Raw genomic sequence first — 17964 nt, 5'->3', positions numbered from 1 at the left:
TGGTCGGGACTGTGGAACAACTTTTAATTAATTGCCACCTTTTAATGGCACAGCTCTCACACAAACATTACCTTTAAGGCAAACATACATCAAAGAGTCAGAAACGTGCTCTTTTCCAACAGAGCTGCAATCCCCAGTAACACTAACATTTACTAAGGGCTACACACTGCTCCGGATCTGTGCATCTTCTGGAAAACAAACATGCAGACCAAGGCCAGTACACAGCTCAAAAGTTTCCAAAAAGATCCAGCTTTTTCCACTTCCTGACTATGGAGTGCTCCAGCTAATCTTCAGCAAAGTAGATGGGAATGATTTCAAATCGCCGTGCTCAGTCACACAGGGCTGCACATCACACTCCCAGCAATCCTATTTTCGGGATTAGTTTGTGGGATATGACACCAAAACATCAACAGCAATCAGCCTCCTTTGGCAAATGTCTTCAAGACAGATGTGCTCACAGAGGTGTTCACTACAAGGACATCTGAGCTACAGCTATCAGTCCATAACAGCCCACAACATGCTCCAAAGTGAAGCTCCACTCACTGTAAAGAAATGATGAAATCTTTATTCTATGCACCCTTTCCACAGTGGTTGGGTAGAATACTTGTTGAAAAGTTCATAAATAAACCAGATTTTTCCTCTGTGTAAAACATACACTGTGAAGTTTTACAACTAATGTTGTTCAGTAATTTCCTACAGATAAAGCAGAATCCGAGATCCTTGTCTCTGGTACTTGTATGGATAGAAATTATCCTGTTAATGAATATCATAAGGAACATTTGGCTTTAGTCAAAATCCATCCTTTGGACAATCTGTGTTGATCAATGCCTGCTGGCTTTTTGTAATTACTTTGAAAGAAAAAAATGAAACTGTATAGTACTTAATGGAATGAAATTAAATTCAGCATATAACTATGGCCAAAAAAAAGCATTGATCTGGCATAACAAAGCAAAGAAGATTATTACAGAAACCCCTGCTGTCAGTTATATCAACATATTAGGAGATTAGATCAAGATTAAAATCTTTAAAAGAATTGTATTTCTAAAGACACACAGACCAGCAAAGGTGTTGACTCAGTACTGAGCATAGGAAGCATCACCAGACTCAAAACTGGCAGCTGGTACAAAAACAAAACAAAACTTCCACACAAAGTCATGTTGTACCCAAGCAGTGGCAATGTGGAGTCTACCTGGATGGCTACTAGACCTCTGGCTTCCAAAGAAGTCTCTCCTACTGACTACAGCAGGAGGGCACAGACCACAAAGCAGAGAAGTGCCTCCTCACATCACACATACTGGCACCACATCTGCTAGAACCCACAAGGGTTTATTATGGAACCAGTCCCTCTTACCAGTGTAAGGGTCTAGTATTGATCACACTCAGCTCCTGTTGCCATAAAGCTCCACCTGGGGTTCCAACACCTCTAACTGGTCGGAGATAAACATACATGAAACCCCAAAATGTATTAACACAGTAAGAGGGTTTCTCCTAGTCTGCAAATGGTGGTTTAATACTGTAGGAGTGATCAATTTCACATCGTAAAAGAGAACTGGATTTGTATGGTATTACAACATGCCATACAAAAATTTAGCAGTTAAGACATGCAGAAGTGGGCCTTGGGTCCCAGCAGCTACCTGCTGTAGGACTGAGTGACATTTTCATCTTCCACAAATATTAAAAGCAGATAAAACTTCTTCCTCACATTTCAGATTCTCATTAAATCTGTGTTGGTCCACTATTCAAAATTGTCACTAATGAAATCACATACAACCTTAATAAGGCACAGAAAAGGACAATCAACTGACCTCAAAAGCTCCACTGGGCAAACAGGAAAAGAAAGAAGGTGGGGGAGGATCATCTGCCTGCCTTTGGTATCTTTGGTATCTAAACAGGTTACAACACACATCTATGGTCCAACGTTAACCTGATAGATAAGCCAAGAGAACAACAGTAGGAAAAAAAAAAAAAGCAGACACATAAAATAAATTAACAGTGCCTTATTTCAAAATTTACCTCTTGAAATGAAATCAAAAGTTCAATAGGATTACCCCCTTCCCTCTTTGAGCAGAGCTTGGTAAAATATCTTTGGCTACAAATAGCAAGACGACTAATCAATGTTATATCCCCAGTAAGTTATTGGATTTGATCTTGCTGGAGTTGTCTAATAAAGCCCCTCATGAATCAAAACACTACTTTGGGTTTTTTTCTTTCCAGTTAAATTATATTGAGTGCTAAGCTCTAAATAGCAGATAACTAAGAGAGACAGATTGCTATTACATTTAATAGCATACTGCTTTTCCCCTCCAGTATTTAAACAAAACACAAAGAATGAACAAGGATAAAGCAGTGGCAGTCCCATCACTGCTCTGCTCCAGAGAACAGCCAAGCTCTGAGCTCCACAAACTGCCTGCCACTGCCTGTGGATACAGGCCATTAGGAAAAATAAAAATTCTCTCTCTTTAAAAGCTTAGAGTCATCTTTCATCCAAATGACAAGGACTGGTTAACTTGCTTGTGTTACATCTGAAGCCAGAAAGAACAACGTGACACCCACAGGCACATCTGTTCTCTTGATAAAACTCTGCTCAAGAAAGTGTAATGATGTGTTATCACCTAGGAATTTTCCCTCAATTTGTAATACAATATGGGTTCAATCATGGCAGATGCTTCCCCAGCTTTGGGATCTCAGTGTCCTGGCTACTGAATCTGAAAAGAAACAGATTTGGCTCCAAGCCATCTATTAAATGTTGTATTGAGTTTAGTGGTAACTTAAATTAAAATCCCTAACACCATGGTGGCAACAGACTTCATAGTAAACCATGTAACCACATTGCTTAGCTTTTAGTGGTGGGAAAACATTGTTTATAAGAAAACAGAGAAGTTAGGATTCCATAATTATAATTTTTCCTCTCATGGCCTCAGATACAACTTTACAAGTAGAAGTACCCAAGGGTCTCACTCAAACTAAACCAAATGTGTACTCACTCTTCCTCTAGCAGGCTGCAGTCTCGTTACCATAAAACAACTTGTCTAAGAGCAACTGTTGTCATCTCTGCTTGGGAAGCAGAAGATAACTCTGCAGAAGGGAAACCTGAAGAAAATCCCCAAAGAAACCAAAATGTGCCTATCTTAAAATAACTTGCAACTATTGTATTTTCAATAGCTGCTGAAATTCATTACGATCTGAATTTCTCAGCACTTATCTTCCTGTAACAAAGCTGTCAAAATAGTGTTTCCTGTTTGCTTGTTAGGCTCTATTATAGTCTACATGGTCTGAAAAATACACTTGAGGATGTCGCTGTTCTCCAAAGCAGAGTTGGAGGCAGCAGTTTGAAGAGGTTCACAGTATTCTGTGGTTTCCTTTAAAAAACTTAAGTACTACAAATACACTATTCGTATTCCTTTGAAAAAATCTAGAGGAATGCAAGCCATGCAACCCTGTCACTGCATCAAACCCCTCAACCAGCACTGTGTTTAGAAAGAATGGAATTAACCCCTAGAATGCACATTATGGATTTTATAAATTAAATAGATTTTCCTCTAGGGAATGGACAAACACAAACCCACCTGTATAATGAGCACAATCTTTTTTTACCAAAGGTCCTGATGAACTAGTACTCTATTTAGCTAGGTTAGGTTGGGTAATTAAATCACCAGTATTTGAAGGGGATAGGGGATATTTTGGACCTTCTGCACAAAATATGGAGCTTATTAAAAAGCAAGGCAAAGATGTATTTAACAATGATTAATCACATTAACACCAAACATATGGGCAGGAAAAAAAAAAGGTCAAAGAACCAATTGCTTGAGATTCTTTAAGGGAAAGTAAGAGTTACTTAAGCTGATGAAATACAATATAGAAAGTTTTAAAGAGACTTTCTGTTTAGTTGAGCCAGGTGAAATATTAGAGCCTTAAGTATCAAAAGATCCTGTGAGATGTGCACATAAACTCCGAATTCACTAAAATCAATACAGCAGTTAGGGATAAATGCAACCTCACTGTGCAGTAATACACTGCACCTTAAACTAAACCAGCTTCACAAAACATCTGCAGAACAGATATTCATCAACTTACTAAAAATAAAAAGAAAACAGTACAAAGATCTGCTCCAAACTGCACATGAGATACCAAATACTAAAGCGAATGTTCCATCTACATGGCACACGGCTGTAAAGCAATTAAACCTGTTCATGTAAATATTATTGTCTTACAATATAAAGAACTAATTTTTAATCTTTTTTTCTTCATATAAAAAGATTAATTTGTGGAGCAAAAGGGTCACGTATTTCACCAACATGTTCTTTTACAGTTCTTGCTGTGCTGTCTCACTGAAGTCATGCTAAAGGAACACTGAGAAACTTAAACATGAACAAGGATAATAAATGAGCTCCCAGTATTGAAAGTTATTGGAAACTGATCTCTTCCTTATTAATACAATTCCCCATCATGTACAAAAAGAGATCTCCATGTTCCGGAATGCAAACAGAGTTTTAATTTTTAATTATATTCTCAACCTCAGCTCTTCTGGAGAGAAGTATAGATGTGGGCCTGAGGATTATTGCTTTATTACATTATCATCTCTGTGGCATTTAATGAATATTGAAACTTAATGCAGCTTTGCCAGTAGGGGGAAAGAAGAATTTTAGAACTGCACGAAGAACTTCTGATGACTTTTCTCAAAATGGGACATACAGCCACACCCATGGCTCTTATACTCTTGAATACCATTAAGAAGAGGCCCAAATGTTAGAGTACAGCTCATAATGCTGAATGAGATTATTGTAATAACAACACTTGCATGTTAAATAACTGCATTCCCCACAGCCTATACACCAGCTGTCACACTCAACCAGTACATCAGATTCTTGGTTTCAAACTATGAATCCCTGGCTGGGATTTCAAGTCTCTGTAACACAGTGAGGCCAGACTAAGTATGTAAAGTTTAAACGGACAGTCTTAAAAAATACAAAGGCAATGAACATTTATTGGTGTAGACATTCTCTGCCATTATCTTTAGAATAATCTGCCTCCTTGTTTCATAATGAAAATTCCTGAACCTAGGAAGCAATTAAATGCTGTTTATAAAACAAAATGCTGAAAATACCCTTTGCTCCAAAAACTCTTGGCAAAGGGCTCATCAGGATTTTTCTTAATTTAAAAATTATAAAATACACAAGTTAAGTTCCAGATAATTTATTCTGGCTCATCAGATGAGTAAGTGTACAGTGTGTTTAAACATACATATATACACACACACACACACCTTTCAGTTAGCTGTTAAAAATAGCAACTTTTGGAATACTACATTACTATTTTAAATTAAATTCCTTCCTCAAGACTCAACTTGTGTGTCCTGAAGAAAGCTCTTGAACAAATAAAACAGAACCTTAGAGCACTACTCACATGACAGAATCATTAAAACTGATAGAACATTAATGCTACAAAAGAACAACACACTGACTAAGCTGGTATTGAATCAAGCTACAGTAAACACAGAGTTTAGGATATCTGTAAATTTATTTTCCAAATCCAGATGAAGAGACACCTGCTGAGCCAGTAAATTAAGCTTTTAAAAGACCAGTCACTAAAAAGTATCTTTTACTAACACAGCTCCAAAGGATGAAGCAAGTATGGACTTCTTTTGAATATATCCATCTTCTCTAGAAGAAGAATCCAGACAGATTCTAAGGTGTAGGGAGCAGAATAAAGACCTCCTCCATCTCATCCAGAACAAGAGATGGAAACAACCTGGCCCTCCTGAGTCTCTGTCCAGGACTCTATCTTCAAGTCCTTATTATCTCTTAAAAGAAATATTAGCTTCACAGCTTTTTCTCTCTCATTTATCTAGAACAATATCACAGGCAGCACTGCTGGTTCTCTTTTTAATAAAGGAAAAGTAATTTTGCTGGTCCACTCCTACGAATAGAGTACAAATTTACAGAGATTTTTACTCAATCTATTACAGTGTTTTCACTGTCAGGTTAGAGCATACATCAGAGCACAAGAGATTTACAAGACAAGTTCAAGAGCCCTAAAACAAGAAATTGGACTCTATTTTACTCAAGCCTTTCTGTCCATTGAGCCTAAAGCTGTCAAACAAGAACCAGACTTCCACTTGTTTATAGTGTGCTTATTTCCCCCAAACCTACAAACGTCACAATGAATAACCCTAAAAGGCACAATAAAGGGCAAGAGTCCAGTACCTTTTGTGGTGAGCAAGTTCTTGTTCTGGCAATTTCCTTCTAGACAGAGAAGATAATTAATCTGGGAGCAGTGAGACAGCCCCATGCAACAGAGCTATTAAAGTCATAAGGTTTTCAGATGAGACCCCTAAAAATTCCCATTAAAACTAACAGGCCCTCTTGTGTATGCATCAATGAGCACAACTGCAGGAATATAGTCAACATCCTGTGTTTTCTCTTTTCTTCCTCCTCATGTCACAGTGACTCACTGCTGTCACTTTCCAGCTAGATAGTGACATACCAGAATCCGCTGGGCTCTCAGCAGAGTGGTCCACTGGTAGGGACTACCTGTGGGCTCACTGCTTTCAGACACTTCAGACTCTTTGGGGCACAACATCCTGCTCCTGCAGGGTCATGGAGCCAGCTTTGTAACTGGGAATTTTGCTTTTGAGGTGTGGTGCTATCAAAATACAAGATTAATTAACTGCATCCTTGTCTTATTTCAGACCAGAAGCAGCCGTCCTGGTTTTCAGAAGGGCTGCATGTATACACTTCCTAGTCACTCAGAAGGAGCTGACAGCTTTCAGCACTTCAGCAAACACTGCTTTGAGATTCTTTAACAGAAGGAAGGAACCAGCAGCCAGATGAGAAGCATGTGAGGGAACGCATCTATTAGCAAGTACAGGGAGATGTCTTGTTAATAGAAGACAGAAGGAGGGACAAAGCAGGGAGAGAAAGAAACCAGCAGTTAGTCATTTTCTCATACAGATACATTTGGCTAGAAGTGAGAATGCATTTCAATCTAGTATTCCTTTCTGCACTCTCAGAGCCAGTGAAAACCAGAAGTGAATACCAAAAGGTCTTGTCTTCAAAACTGTTTGGCACCCTTAGAAGCCCCCAGATAATGAAAACACTGAGAAAATGGTGTTTCCTACTAATGGTTGCATAGGACAGATCTTACCTTCTTAAAAATACCTTTTTTATTTAAAACTGTTGTTTCAGATATCTGCTAGTGAAAATATAGAGCTTCTCACTTCCAAACCAGAGCACATCAAAACCTATCCTGAAGTTGGCAAGGGACAAATGAGCAGGCTCACCAACAATCAGATATGCCATTAGCAAAACCCCTTCTCTGGCTCCTCCTGTGAGCATAAGGTGGGAAGAGATGGCTGAGTCTGCAAGACAGGCTGAGAAGGTTTTGGGGTTTGTCTTTTTAATTTGGTTTGTTGTTGCTATCTTGGAGAGGAAAGAAGAAAAAGCAGAGCAGGGATAGATACTAAGGGCTCAAATGAACAGTAAGTTGACACAGCACAAGAAGCAAGTTTTCTATCACCACCTTTATAACAAGAAATGCCATTTGGCTAAAACTCAAGTCTCACCGTAGCAGGAAAGATTAAAGATATGGATTAGCAAGATAATTGCCAGGCTTGCATCATCACCATTAAGAATGTAATGTGCAATAGCAAAAGTGACCCACAGTTTCTTCAAGGAACAGAAACACAAATAAACAGATCAGTTACATGCTCACTAATGCTACCTTTACCTCAAACTAAGACATGGTTAATATCAAAGTATCCATATGCAATATCAACAAACACTGAACAGCTTTTAGAAGATTTTGTTCAAATCACCACCTATGTTACCTCCTGAGCAACAGTGCCTCCTGCATTCCTTTGCTGGCTGTAAAGTATTACTGCAGTGTTGCTATTTGCTCCAATGTGCTGTCCTAAAATGACATTTTGGCACATACCCAGTTTAAACTACTTAAATTTAAGACAAGCTCTAGATAATACAGTTGCTCTGAACAACATTTAATGTATACTTGAATCATAGTATATTGTTACTCAGCCCCAAGACTTGTCACCAAACTTAATTTTAATAACACCCATCAAAGCAAAAAGAGACAAAGAAATAGTTACCCCTTTCTTGATTAATCAATAAAGCTAAAAACCCCCAAACTCCTGAATTACCACAGGAGAATTAGTATGCAGCATGCCCTTTCAAGGAGAAGTGTAGTTTTACACCTGGAGGTTCTCTTCCTTTGCATTTTAGAAAATCACAGCATGATTCATCATTATTTGCATGAGACTAGAGCAAAATCAAGATATTAAAATCCATTTCCCTTTTTTTTTTTTTTTTTTAAAAACAAAACCTTCTCCTAAGCCTATTTTCATAAATCTTTTCATAATCCACTTCTGCCCTGTGTTGGAGAAATGATACTGAGCTCAACAGGTATTTGATTTGACTTAATAAAACTACTATTCTCTTCTTAGGACACGCCAAGATAGCAAATAAGGACAAATACAGAAAGGTCAAAGAGCAGCCAGAGTGGAGGAAACCAGTGACAGATAAAGGGCCAGCTCAGCAAAAACTTATTTTTGCTGTGAATAATGCTGGAAGTGGTAATAAGGTACAGAAACATAATTCAACGACTCGCTAAAGTTTAGTCATCCCACTAAAAGATCATTCCATCTGCAAATTCTAGGTAAATGCACCACTGAAGGAAAAATCACCTGCAGATCAAGAGACATACAATACTTTTAAATGTATAAATCTTAACATGAGATGTATAATATATACAGCTACAACTGTATAAGTACAGACTTTCCAAGGCAAAAATAGAAGCTAGCTCTTTCTCTCACACTATACATATTTCTAGTAACTGGAGAAGCCAGTTACTAGAAAAGTAAGCCATGATTAACAAAAACCAAAACAGCCAAATATTTCAAGACCTCTGAATCAGAACTGTGAAAACTGGTATCGCACTATTCTAGTTTATAAACTTCTTGGAGAAGTCCATTTTAAGCTCTGGATAAACCTGATACCCCAAAGGAAGCAGCTAATTAGCAAGTTTGTCACAATATATCCCTGTTCTTTCACAGACAGATGAGAAATGACAGCTGGTTTTCAAACACTTAGTTCTGCCAGAGCTGCCTTTCTAACCACTCTTCTTCCTCCGACGTACCGGTGAAACAATAGAACATTTTATGGATTCTTGAATTAGCATCCCTCTAAAGTTAACGTACAAGGGGAAAGCTCTGTGACTGTGATATTTTTCCTCATCTCATACAAGAAAAAAGCTCCAAACTTCCTTTGATTCCTTCATGAACTTAGGCCTGTGAACTCTGGTGCCAAGAGGGACTTTCATTATTACAGCTATGAAGTTTTTAGCAACATAGTGTTTGTAAGTCAGCAACTCTTGTTCTGTGGAAAAGAAGCAGGCAGTTTCCACGAACTACAAGGATGCTCAGGACAATGAATAATTCCTTAGTGCTTCATTTTCCACATAATAATCATTTTCTTATACACGACTAAATATTTTAGGCAGTTTATTAATTTATAAGCTTAGTTGTGGACATCTCTGTGTTTTTGGCATCAGTACACAGACTGCCTGAAGTGTTGATACTCTATGTCCTCAAACAGTTTCTAAGTGTCCTCATAATTGCCTGTCACCTGTAAAAGATGTTTAGATCCAATGAAAAATTAGCATATGGTGAACAGATGGACGCCGAACAGACGTTTGTTGAGAAAGTACTCACACCAAAGACTTTGGGGCTTCAGCCTTTTAGGACCTTCAGAAAAGTCCTACTTGAAGCTCCAAGTCATACTAATCAGGGGAACATCATTCCTCAATGACAATGTCTTGTTGAAAAAAAACTTTTATGACCTGCTACAAAAAAAAGAATCCTTCCAACTTTTCTGTTGCCACAGTGCCTCCACAAACAGAAGAAACAAAATGTTGCTTCCATAGTGTACCCCCCCAATCCAACAAGAATAATTCATTGTGTATGAAATAAAAATGCATGCACAAAGCTGCTATTAGGATGATTTAATAGAATAAATAAAAATTTTTCTTATAAAACTCCCCACCCCCACAAACCCTCCAGAATATTCCATTACTTACTGAGGAGGTAAGACAAGAGTCGTTGGCTGGGCTTTGGGTCTGCGTTTTGCAGAGACTCCCATCTGGTTGGCTGAGCGTTTCAGAGACTGCTGATTCAAAAGGCCAGATGCCAGCCCGGCGTGGTACTGCAGCTGGATAACAAAAAGCACATCTATTAAAATATGTACCACTGCAGCACTCTGTCAGACCTCTGCTCTCTGTACTGCTCGATTCAAATCACAGCCAGTGAGTCAATGTGTGGTATTAGATATATCTTGCTTGGATGGAAGTGATACCAACAAGAGCGTATGAAAAAAATCTGCTGTGAATTAGGTATTACAGGGAAGTTATGCTATAGGGCAAGTAAGATGATGAATCAAAAACTTCCTCTCAAGTTTTAACTCTCCTGTAACTTAGGCTTGCTTTTAAATGTTAAGATTGTTTCTCCTCCCGAGGGATCACTATCTAAACCAGCTTCTTAGGAATAACACTCATCTTTTTTTCTTAAGCATAAAACCAAAAAATATTCACAAAGAAGTTGCTACTACTGTAAAGAAGAATCTAGCCTTTAAAATACCTGCTAGCACATTTGCATTGCAGAAATATTCATTCAGTACCGTTCTCCTCTAACCTTTTATTCCACTTGCCAATGAAAAACAAATTTATGAAGGACACAACATGAATCTGTGAGATTTTGAGTGCATTCCCACTGCTTGCAGGTCTAAGAATGACTCCAGTGCTGTGTCTGTCCTGAAACCAGCTTCAAGTGCAACTAAATACTTTCTATTTACATTCTTAGCTCCCTGTTTTTCCAAGTGTGGGGACAAGGTTCTGTCAGACACATGCAATTTCCTTCATCATCCTTTGTAGTCTCTACATGAACATGCTCACTAAATTGTCTAAAGATTTGTTCCGAAAAAGATGAACTGTTTAACAAGTTAACAACTCTAATGCCATGGTCTGCATCTAAGAAAAGCTTATATTTAGGAAAATAAGACAAGTGTTCAGAAAAATGTGGTCTTAGGTAAAACTATTGCAGGGGGTGCTGACTAAAAAAGAGCAAAATTAAGCTTGGTAACGTGATCTACTTGAAAATGGCTTTTAAAATGAGTGAAGCTCTCCTGCCAGCCAATTTGACTCAAATGTCAATGCTCAGAGCATCCATAAGGCTTCTTAACAGGCTCCTGATCTACTTGGCTGCTTTGGCACGTGACCTCAGCTCTGGCACAACACGGAGACACATGGCATTGCTAATGGGAAGAGCTGCCCCCCAGCAGGGACCAGGGACTGCACTGCCCCAACAGCTCTGCTCAGACCAAGGGATTCTGCTCAGAGTTGTTTGACTCTGACAGATTTCTGAAATGGGGGGAAAAAAAAAAAAAAAAAAATCAATGAGAGCAATGGACGGTACATATTTGAAAGGCAATGTTTCAAAGTGTCAGGGGCTTAGTTTTCAATCTTCACTACCAGAATTTGCAGTGAGTGCAATATGCAGGGAATTAAAGGGAAAGACAGCTCTGGCAGAAGACCCTTCTGACTCAGGAACACGTTTTTCCCTCTTCTTTTTGCATCTTATTAAGAGTAGCCCCCCCATCAGCCATTCTGTGCTGTTGATATCATTCACTTACGCTCACTGTGCAGAATGACTCCAACAGGTATTTCAGGTAGGTAACATCAGAGATGGAGGTAATCACAGGTGCTAATCACAGATGAATTTTAAATGCAACCTTTTAAAAACATTTCAGAACCTCCTAGCCATGGCTAAACTGGCATTTAGTAGCCCAGCATGTAAAAGAAGGAATTAAAACAAGTATATTCTAAAAAAACAGTTCTGTCTTTGAAGACCAACTCCTACTTCAGAACCTCCTAGCCATGGCTAAACTGGCATTTAGTAGCCCAGCATGTAAAAGAAGGAATTAAAAAGAAAAGTATATTCTAAAAAACCACTTCTGTCCTTGAAGACCGACTCCTACTGATTAAGCTATTTTTATTAATTACAAGTATTTCTTTATGATCTACCTTTGCTCCTAGGAATGCAGATCCAACTGTCAAAATCTATAAGGGCCATTAAATATTTACCAAACGATCCTTAGAATGGGAGAAAAGGTCAAAGTTAATAAAACTGACAGGCAGCTTCTGTCCACCTTGATTTATACCTTATTAAGTATCACATACTGTACTGCACAAAATACATTCCTTTTTGGGCGTTGAAGGGTGTTAACTGAAGAGATTGGGAAGTTGTTTCTTAATAATTTTTTCTGAGGAACAGAAACAAGACTGAAAATAGCACCAAAGCAGCACCACCAGCATCAAAGCTACAGTTGGGAGATCCACTGTTCCTGATGGATAATACATGTGCCATTCAGTTCCTTTTTCCTCTTGCAAGATAAACACCTGTCTGCCAGCATCAGCCATGACAGCAAACCTCAGCTAAAAACATACTAATCCCTCAAAAATTTTGCTTACTAACAAGAGAACACTATTTCCAAACACACTCTCTTCACCTTAGGGAATGCATACGAAATGGACTGTCAGAGGATGTTCTGAGTGCTAAAAGGCTCATACAGGGAAGCTGAGACAAGCTCATGGGACACAAACCCTTTGAGGATTAACACACAGAAACCACATTTAGCTCAGTAAGTCCCCGAGCCAGAGCCTGCTGATGGCTGGGAGAACACAGGGGAGGACGTTGTGTAGAGGCATGTGCTCACAGCTACTGCTGGAGATGAGACCTGGGGTGACAGGAGCCTTTGGTTTGAGCCAGCAGAGCTGCTGCATGTGCCAGTGTCTGCAGAGGGCTGGTCTGGGCAGCTCTCAGACACCCTGCGACCCAACGCAGGCAGACGTTGGGCACTTGTGGATGGTCAACTCCCTTCTGCACTGTGCTCATTTAAAGCAGCAGAATGGTGAGTAGCAATAGCTTGATCCATAAACTGTACTAAATGCTCCTTGAACACGATTACTGACGCAGCACTAGGTGGTACTGGAAATCATTTCTGTATCAGCCATCATGGAATTCCCCAGCACGCCGTGGCTTTGTTACAGCAAGCATCCGTGTCGTTTAGTTGTGGGGAATTCCAACTGGTTTACGTGATGCTAAGCTCTTTACTTCCTAATGAAATATTCCTCTGCAAGATTTTAACAAGATTGATCTTTTCCCCCCCAATATATGCAGATGAAACATTGAATCTATTTCAGAAAACTAAGAAATAAACAACAACAAAAATCAATTTATAACACTTAGGATATATACCAGTGCCAACTTGTACACTCTCATGATGAGTCTCATGATAATTGATATTTTTCTTAGAACTGTGGTTCCAAGTAATGTGTGAATTTCACATTTTAAAAATCAAAAGAGACTCTGCTTCTCAAGGATGTAGGAAAAGTACTGAAAACAACACTTCAATACATACAAAAGCTTTACATGACAGTAAATAAATACAGAACTTGGTTTTTATAAGATTTCATTATTTTTGAGTACATTATTTTTCTACATGGATGGCAACATGGTCTGTATTTTCTAGAAAATATTATCACTAATATTTTACAGGTGCGATAATTGACATTTTCACAGAGTTTGTTAACAGGTTCTACCTTGGCCAATAGGATTACTTTACAGGGTATGTTATGAAACTACAAAAACATACACTGTGCTAATTTAAAACTTTTAAAATTAAAGCTTCATCATTAGAATCATGCTGGGTCTGAAGGTCTTTAGTTTACATAATTCATGGGCTGGAGGTTTTGCATGTGCTGACTGCTGACCAAACAAGTCATCTCACTCCACTTACTGACAAGGCCATTTAACGTTGCAAAAATAGGTTGGGTAGGAAGAAGGTAAGAGCTGGGGTGAGGGAAGGAAAAAAAAACAATCACTGGAACATTTAGGATTGATTGTGTCAACTCACAGTTCACAGAATCACAGAGTCACAGAGTGTTAGTAGTTGGAAAGGGCCTCTGGAGATCGAGTCCAACCCCCTGCCAGAGCAGGACCATCTAGTGTAGGGCAGGTTAAGGCATCCAGAGGGACCTAAAGAGCCTCCAAGGCAGGAGACTCCACAACCTCCCTGGGGAGCCTGTTCCAGTGTTCTAGAACCTTTACAGTAAAGAAGTTCTTCCTCAGGTTGAGGTGGAACCTCCTGTGCTCCAGCTTGTATCCATTGCCCCTTGTCCTATTGCAGGGCATAAGTGAAAAGAGGTTGCCCTTTTCTTCTTGACACCCAGCCCTCATATATTTAACTAACCCTCATATCTGGGGTCTGGAGTTCACAAGGGCTGGCCTCAGGATTACTGACCAAAGCACAGAAGCATTCACCAACTCTGCCTTCTCTGCAGCCTCAGTTCTCAGGGCTGTGCCTCATTCAGCAGCAGGCCCACACTTCCCCTGTTGGTCCTTTCACTACTGATAGATTTGAAGAAGCCCTTTTTGTTCTCTTTTACTTCCTTTGCTAGTTTTAGCTCTAAGAGGGCTTTGGCCTTTCTTACTGCCTTCCTGCATGTCCTGACAGTTTCCCTAAACTTCTCCCAACTGGCAAGTCCCTTCGTACATGAGCTATATACTTGTTTCTTCCATGAGATCTCCTTGCCCAATACATTTGCACATGAGCATTTTCAAAAGGTTTTTAAGCAACAAAAGGGTTTCTTTAAATAAACAGAAAAGCATTTCTCACCTGTAGTTAATATAAAAACATGTTTATTTCCATACCTCCAAGAAATGAACTTTTATAAAGTGGTTGACAGACACTTGCCCATCATGGAACTTTCAGAGTTCACTAGAACACTGAACACAGATACATCTGCCTGCATTTAAGATGCACAAGACTTTGCCCCTCATCATTAAACTATTTCTCCCTTGCAGCTAACAAGGGATTTGTCTATTATGATAAAATTCTAGTCGTTCGTTTGAAAAGAGCAACGAGCAAGCAAGCAGGACACTCCCACAGTTTCATCTCTGCAGACTAAAGCAGGCAAGAAAGAAATTATCCTACCTTAATTGCTATTTTTAAGCTTCTCTCAGATAATGAGGCCAGTTTGGAAATACTCTTTTTCTCCAAACAACTTTTGATCATTTTAGGATAGCTGAATTCTAGACTGGCCAAAACAGCATCAATAAACTAAAAGAGCAGTCTCCAATTTCTTTACTCATTGTTTTTCCTCTCGTGGAACTAGGTTGCAGGCTTTTCAATTAATAGAAAAGTTAGCTATTGTGCCTTTTTCTCTAGTTCACAATTTAATTAGCATGCTCTGCTCTATGTTTTTAAAACATTTATGCCCCTCAAACACTTTCCAGTTTTACAAGAATATTTAACCTACATATACCAATCCACAAGGGGAACAAAGGCTACCCCCATTCCATTCTTTTTTAACTTCCTGTACAGAAGCTATTGCATCTTTTCCTAAACACCCTGATCCAACTAAACTGTGAAACTAATGAGCCCACACTTGTGTTAAAAGGCTCTTGCACTCCACGGCTCCCGTTTGCCTTGCACCGAGAGGCTCAGTGCTGCACATGTCCCTGCAAAGACAATCTTGCCTTTCCCTTAGATCTCTCCTCCTCCCTCCCAAGGCTAAGGAGTCAAAAAACAAGTTCAGACATTTATATCTATTATAAAGACAGAACAGGAGTGCATTCACACATACACCTGTTTCTTGTAACATCTTGTCTCTGCCACACATTTTTATTCCATTGTCTTTGAATTCCTATTTTTGCTGAGAGTGCTGTTTTAATTAGTGTCAGATTTCAGCCTTAAAGCACCTTCTTTCCATACTTTTCTTTCGAAAATATCGAGGTTCTGCTGATGAATGACTGCATCAATGTTCCCTCACTCCAATACTGCTTGCAAGTCTTTGGCTTTTTACCATGCAGAGATAGCAAATTTGGTGGCATCTTCTTCAAGGAATTGGTCAAAGCTTTAGCATCTGCATCCTTGCTGCCAATAAAATTATCTGCATTGTTCAAAGTCTTTGCAAAAGCCACTAACACTCCCCCAGTTTTTTAAAAAAGTATTCTGGAATCCACTTAATAGTCACATCAGTGGCATATCTTGCTTTATGGAGAACATCAACACAAAGGGGCACTACAGAGCCAACCAGATGTGAGGTTTAAAGAGATCTGGTATGTGAAATGCATAAAGAGGCAGAATAATTGTAACCTTGGGCTACAGACTATTCACCTCTTCAGAAAAGTAACTGCATTCTATGGTTAAGATGTTTATAAAAACCTCCAGATGCTCTGAAGAGTTTGAACACGTATTTCCTGAACAATAACCAAAAGAACTGGCATTTCACTGACACAGCAACTACAACCCACATAAAACCACAAAAACACAGAGTAAAATTCTTACATTGCACTGTGTCTAGATGACAAAATAAAACCACGTGCAGTAACAAACAGTAGTATCAAGGGTAGTAGCTGCTACAGAGGTTGTCTACTAGCAGGCAAATGGTCTTAGTGTCACCCCATGTGATACAGTCACACTTGTGTGTTCACTTAATGGCTTTCGTTAGTCTAAAGACCCAAGAAGTGCACTTGATCAATATTTGACAAAATCTGAATTCCCTTTTGACAGAAGCATTATCTTTGCATATGACAAATAATCTGTAGCAGGGAAAAGTCATCATTAAAACTCAAGACTGAATAAGGACAGAATTAGTGTCTTCCCCCAGTTCTGCTATGCCCTCTTCAACAGTCACCAGAATTTTGAACTGAAGACACTGCTCTCATGCTAAAATTATTTTCTAAAGCCCTAGACTAAATCTTTAGTGCCAGGGGCTCAGGTGGCAGCTATGTCAGTATAAAGAATGGCCTGCTGCCTCCGTGACAGGGGATGCTCAGGTGCTTATAGAAAAAATGTGAAGATACTTTAAACCAAAGTGGTAGAATAAAGGGCTGCAATCAGCTGCAGAAACACTCTCCAAATTGTCTAGCAGCATGCCATGATTTGCAGCACTGTGGCTGGGCTTCACCACTACAGCAAACCAACTATTTTTCAGACAAATAAAGAAATGAATATTCTTCTTCAATAAAATATCTGTGTGGTGCAGCTTACGTAAATCCAATTCATCCAGCTGCACCATCAAAGGGCAGAAAGGTGGTCACAAGAGCTGAGAGGGAAATCTTAGTGGGTAAGCAGTGTAGTGGTAATGATTGCTGCTGGTACTTAGCTGCTTTTTTTCCCCCTAACCCATTAAATCTAGTTCCTTTAACATCTGTTAAATGCCTTTCCTCAGCTTTGGTCCATCACACAATAATTAAAACTCCCAATCTATTTAGACTAGCAAACACCCATGCTGAGGGTCAGACCCTAGCTATTAGTCCAGCCATGGGTCCTTCTGGCAGCATGCAGAAACCTGGCTTCACTCAGCCTCCTGTGGCCTTCCTGAAGGGGAAGGTGCACCCAAAGATGGGAACTCCACAGGTATCCCACAGGCTCTGCCAAGCTGTCCCAGATCTCACAGCTCTCTTCTACTAGAGGTGAGCACAGTACCACGGCCGGCAGAAGAGGTTGCACAGAGAATATTTAGATTGAGCTGAACTTGCAAAATTACAAGAGGATTCTTCCTTAAATGGTTACTTCTGCTAACATCCTCTTTCTTCACATCTAGCAGGAATCCCAGGGAATGCTAATGTCCAGCCTGCTAGCAAGGACAACCAAATAAAGCTTGAAGCAAGACAGTTAGCTCTGGAACAGAATGTATGTGGCCTATTTCCCTATATGAACATTCCTACTATAGCTTCAGAATATTCATGATTGGATTAATTTATACTTCTCCCCAAGCAGTATAAAGTGACCCACAGAAAGCGTTCACAGACAAATAATGGCAACTGCTACAGGTCACTGTTAGAAGTAGTTAGAGCTTTAAACTCTCACCCTCCCTTGTACCACAGATTTTTGC

The 17964-nt window shown here is 39.4% G+C and overlaps 1 protein-coding gene across 1 annotated transcript in view; it reads right to left on the bottom strand.

The window, feature by feature from the left end:
- Positions 1-17964, bottom strand: part of MED27 (mediator complex subunit 27) — a gene marked incomplete at its 5' end in the record, with an annotated part of 88092 nt that overhangs the window by 45498 nt on the left and 24630 nt on the right. Inside the window, one exon of the mRNA XM_008944766.1 lies at positions 10087-10217. Coding sequence (XP_008943014.1) covers positions 10087-10217 — 131 coding nt within the window. The remainder of the gene's footprint in view (positions 1-10086; positions 10218-17964) is intronic.

Source organism: Merops nubicus, unplaced genomic scaffold (genome assembly GCF_000691845.1).
Source record: "Merops nubicus isolate BGI_N331 unplaced genomic scaffold, ASM69184v1 scaffold12527, whole genome shotgun sequence".
In the NCBI taxonomy this organism is placed as follows: Eukaryota; Metazoa; Chordata; class Aves; order Coraciiformes; family Meropidae; genus Merops; species Merops nubicus.
Note: the sequence above shows the minus strand (reverse complement) of the source record. Positions and strands in the feature narration are given on the sequence as shown.